This window comes from Palaemon carinicauda, chromosome 36, assembly GCF_036898095.1.
Source record: "Palaemon carinicauda isolate YSFRI2023 chromosome 36, ASM3689809v2, whole genome shotgun sequence".
NCBI classification, from domain to species: Eukaryota; Metazoa; Arthropoda; class Malacostraca; order Decapoda; family Palaemonidae; genus Palaemon; species Palaemon carinicauda.
The window spans coordinates 31,014,552-31,019,276 of record NC_090760.1 but is presented as its reverse complement, the minus strand read 5'-3'; the positions used below and the strand labels follow the sequence as shown (position 1 = coordinate 31,019,276).

The following is a 4,725-nucleotide window of genomic DNA, read 5'->3' as shown; positions in this document are numbered from 1 at the left end:
TGTCGTTTCATATTATGAATAAAGCCCACTTTCCTCAAATTACATAATCACTCTTGGAATATCAATTCTTTATTGTTTTCTGGAAACAGTTTACATTGATTTTTTTTTTCATAAGATACTTACCTATTTAAGGGAAGTTTATTTGCTGTTCCTGTTTTTCTTCGAAATCAGTTCACTTTCCTAAAGTATTTTCTCACTGAAGGTATATCATCATACTGTCTTTTTTTTTCCTGAAAACAGCCGAGTTTCCCAAAATACTTACACAAAAAAGCTTATTACTATAATGTACTGTCTTCTCTCTTTTTTTAAAGTAAATGTGCTTTTCAAAATACTTGTTAGGTCGAGAGATTTTATTTCATAATCCTTTTTTATCAAGAAGCTGACTTTCTGTAAAACACTCCGTCAAGGGTTACTATTCTATGGGTTTTTCTTTTTTCCAAAACTCTGACTTTCTGCAAAATATTTACTCAATAAAGGGATATTATCATATTGTGTTCTCATTTTATGTATAGATCTGATTTTCTCAAAAGTACCTACTCAGTCAAGGGATATTATTATAATGTCCTTAAAAAACAGATGACTATTTTGTAAATTGTTTTTCATCAAGTTAGATTTTCATTTTTTTTTTTCAGAAAATCGCTGATTCTCCTTAAATACTTACTCACACAATTGATATCACAGTATTTTATAATTTATTTTTCTGAAAGTAGCTTATATTTTCCAAAATACTTTCCCAGTAGAGATATATAATTCTTATAGTTCTTTTTTTTTCTAAAACTAGCTTATTTTCCCCATATACTTAATCATTAAATAGATGTTATTTTATTGTCTTTTTTTTCTGAAAACAACTGATTTTCTCCAAAATACATATTCAATTCATAGATATTATCATTATACGTCGTTTCATTATCTTAATACAGCTACCATCTTAAAACATACTCTGTCAAGGAATGTTATTCTTTTGTCTTTTTGTGTATTAATTTTTTTTCACTCTACCTAGAATACTTTTTTCAATCAAGAAATTTATTCTTTTCCTAGTGAAAACCTCAAACATTTCTAATATTATTAATCGGCCAAAGGGGATTATTTTGTTGTCTTTCCTTTTTCTGAAAATGGCCGACTTTCCTCAAAATACTCGATGAGTTAAAAGTCATTGTTTTTTTTTTTTCTTTTTAATCTGAAAATCGTTAAATTTCGCCAAAATACTTACTCCGTCAATGGATATTAGTCTTTAGTATTCTTTTCTGAGAACTGTTGACATTCCTCAAAAAATGCTTGCTTAATCAATGAGTATTATTTATTGTTTCTTTTTTTTTTTTGCTCATAAAAATGTCTCCAATATACTTATTTATTTAGGAGATGATGATATATTGTGTTCTGTATCCTTTTTTTTTTAAACTCACTTTTCCAAAATACTCACTCAGCCTATATAAATATTTCTGATATCGTTTCTTTGTATTAAAACAGCTGGCTATCATCAAAAGTGCATACTGATTAAAGGAATATTTCTCTGTTGTCGTTCTTATGTCTCAAAATAGTTTATTGTATTCTCTTTACCCTTTTAAAAACTACATACTTTTTCAAAATACTTACTTGGTCAAGGAATAATGTTTTTTTTTTTTTTTCTGAAAATAGCCGACTTTCTCAAAAATAAGTTGATAGTTATTTCTTTTTATTTTCTTTCTGAAAACCTGCAGCTTTCCCAAAAGTTCTTACCTAGGCACGGAATAATATTTCACTGGTTTTTCAACTGTTGACTTTTCTCAAATTAATTGCTAAGTCAGGGGATGGTATTACAATGTATATTTTTCTGAAATATGTTCTCTGTTAGTGGGAATTATTTCATTATCGTTTCATTTTATATAAACCGCTTACTTTACGCGAAATACTTAATCAGTTATTAGATATTATTTTATTGTGACTGTTTTGGAACCAGCCGATATCTTCCAAGATACTTACTTAATCAAGCAATATTTTTTTTTTTTTTTTTTTTTGCGTAACTAACGACTTTCTCCAAAATATAAACTGGGTTAAAGGTGATGGGCCCTCTTAGGATATTGTACTAGGTGGTTGTTAGGGGCTAAGAGAGAGGCGAGGTGAATTCAAGTAGAATCTATTCAACAGATAACACGCTTAATTACGAGCTGTTGGGATCATGGATGTCACGATAATTTAAACTATCTAAACCATGCTATGGAAGATTGCGAGAGATAAAAAAAGCAGTAGTATTACATTGTATGAGCGTGTATGAAACATGTGCAGTACATGGCTCCCCCAGTAAAAACGACATACATGGGAAATAAGGCGCCCTTCTTTAGAGAGGAGAACTATAGGCAGGTCATCTTGCAGGAGATATGCAGGCTTTAAGTGATCAATGGAAACCCAGTCTTCTTTGCCATGAATGGTAATTAAGAAAGCCCTCGGTGTGCAATAGATCAAGAGGAAACGGCCCGTGTAACGAGTCATCAGCGGTGGCTTGATAATATCTTTGGGTAGGAAGACATATGTGGCAAAGTGTTAGTCTTTTGTTATGTGTTGCTTCACTGGGAGCTTGTAAATCTGGCGGCTCAGAGTAGATTTTCCCACAACGTGACAGTGGCAATGGAGATTGTCACAGCAAGTTACAGACGGAAAAAAAATCATTAGGGACGACCAAACGGTCACCGTACACCATTTCAGCTGCCAAGACATCCAGGGTGTCCTTAGGAATAGTTGTTGATCCCAGGAGTACTCGGGGAAACTGAATAAACCAGTTGGGGTCATTGTAGCAGGATGCCAAAGCTACTTTTAGGGTTCGATGACAATGTTCAACCATTTGTTTGGCTGCAGGTTGTAGAACGTTGTCCATTGTAGGGTATTGCACATATGATTCACCAATGATGTCAACAATTGAGAGGTGAGAGTGGTACTCATTCCAGAACTGATATGCTCAGGGATACCTAATCTCACTATCCACCCTGAGAGCATGGCATGTATACATAAGGAGGATGTTGGAGTTTGCATGGAGATGGCTTTAGGACAAAGAGTGGAGTGTTCAATGATGGTAAACAGAAACAATGTCCTTGTGATGTTGGCAGGGGAACCACTATGTCGACGTGAACGTTGAGGAAAGGAACCCACTCCTGAATCTGTGTGTTAATGTACTTTTGAAGTTTGGCATGAAATATGGGCAGGGATCCAACCCTTAGTATCCTTAGTAATGCCGTGCAAATGATCTTCGTCTTCAGTAGCAGTGCAATAGATCCGCATGAGAAATCTGAGAGGCCATGAATGAAATCAAATACACGTCAGTGCATGGGGACAGGTATCCATTGTAGTGGTTTACCATTACTGACGTAACAGAGGAGGGTAGCATTGGAGTCGTCAAGGGCAACATCTTCCCAACATAGGGATGTGCAGGATGTCCTACATGCTTGGTACTATAGATCTGTTCGTTGAGCTTCTGCTAAGGTGTTGAAATTAAATATCAGGAGAATGGCAGGCAAAATATTTCATGACAGGCATCGGAAATGGGATTAATTTTCCTAGGGATATGTTGAAGGGTGCAATTGTATTCAGCCATGGCGGAGAGATGTCATCGTTGAAGGGTGGACCAAGTGTTGGACCGTTTAGTGAATGTGTGTACTAGAGACACGTGGTCCATGGGAATGATGAAGAGTGTACCTTCTAAGAAGTGGTGGAAGTGATGGACAGACAAATGCCCTGCCTGCTATTTGTAGCTGAAGGTAGAGTAGCCGGATTCCTCCTTGGACATTTTTTAATTGAAGAAGGCCAATGAGGTGGCCAAACCGTTGATCCCTTGGTCAAGTATTGTACCAATAGCGATGGTGCTGTCATCAGTGGAGAGAAGGAGAGGGACATGTGGCGCGAGAAAAGTGGGAGCACCAGCAGTTGGTAGGGCAATTTTTGTGTCGCAGAAGGCATCGCCTGGAAGGAGACACCCCTTCGGGTCTTTTGGCTTGCCTGTGAGGGATGCATAGAGGGAGCCAAGAGTGGCGGCAATGGCGGCCAGAAACCAGTGGTAATATTTCATCACGCCTAAGAATTCTTGCAGTGCTATGACGGTCGAGAGCATGGGGAAGTTCTAAATAGCTGCTACCTTCTCAGGGATGGGGTGGATGCCTTCAGGTGTGATGCGTCCCTTAAGAACAATACTTCATTGGGAGCAAAGGTATACTTGTCGCACTGGACAAAAATGTCGTTCTGTTGTAGGCAATAGAGAATGATGCTCAGGTGATGTTGGTGTTCCTCTTCGAAGGAAGAAAACACACAAGTGGAAGTAGTCCCAGCATTATGAAAGCCAAAACAGGAGTAATTAAGGGTGTATGTGCAGAAGGGGTTGGTGATGGTGGTCTTGGAGATGTCTTCTGGGTTCATGGGCACCTGATAATACCGCTTCAAGAGGTTGAAAGTGGAGAACACCTTTGCTTTGTACAAGTCAAAGAGGAAACCATCCTTCTTCAAGACAAAGCGTAAGGGCAATGACATGGGCTTGAGGCCTTATAGCAAAGCCTCATATCTTCCATTTTGGCAAACGTTTGTTTAGCGGCTGACAAATGACCCAGGGCCAGACGCCTGAATCTAGCAAACACTGGGAGAAGTTAGGCGAAGTTCTGGACGGAACACATCCAGGTATGACGTGAGGTGTTGGGCGTAGGTTTCTGTGGGTTCGCTGATGTGTAGTGCACGGTCAGAGGGGGCAGGTTGAAGAGGTTTTGAAGTGTA

The 4,725-nt window shown here is 37.9% G+C and overlaps 1 protein-coding gene across 1 annotated transcript; it reads right to left on the bottom strand.

Annotated features, from left to right (window-relative positions):
• Positions 1-3,757: 3,757 nt before the first annotated feature.
• On the bottom strand, positions 3,758-4,075 carry LOC137628551 (uncharacterized). Its single transcript, XM_068359703.1, has one exon. It carries the CDS (start codon positions 4,073-4,075, stop codon positions 3,758-3,760), a length of 318 nt encoding a protein of 105 aa, XP_068215804.1.
• Between the last annotated feature and the right edge of the window lie 650 nt (positions 4,076-4,725).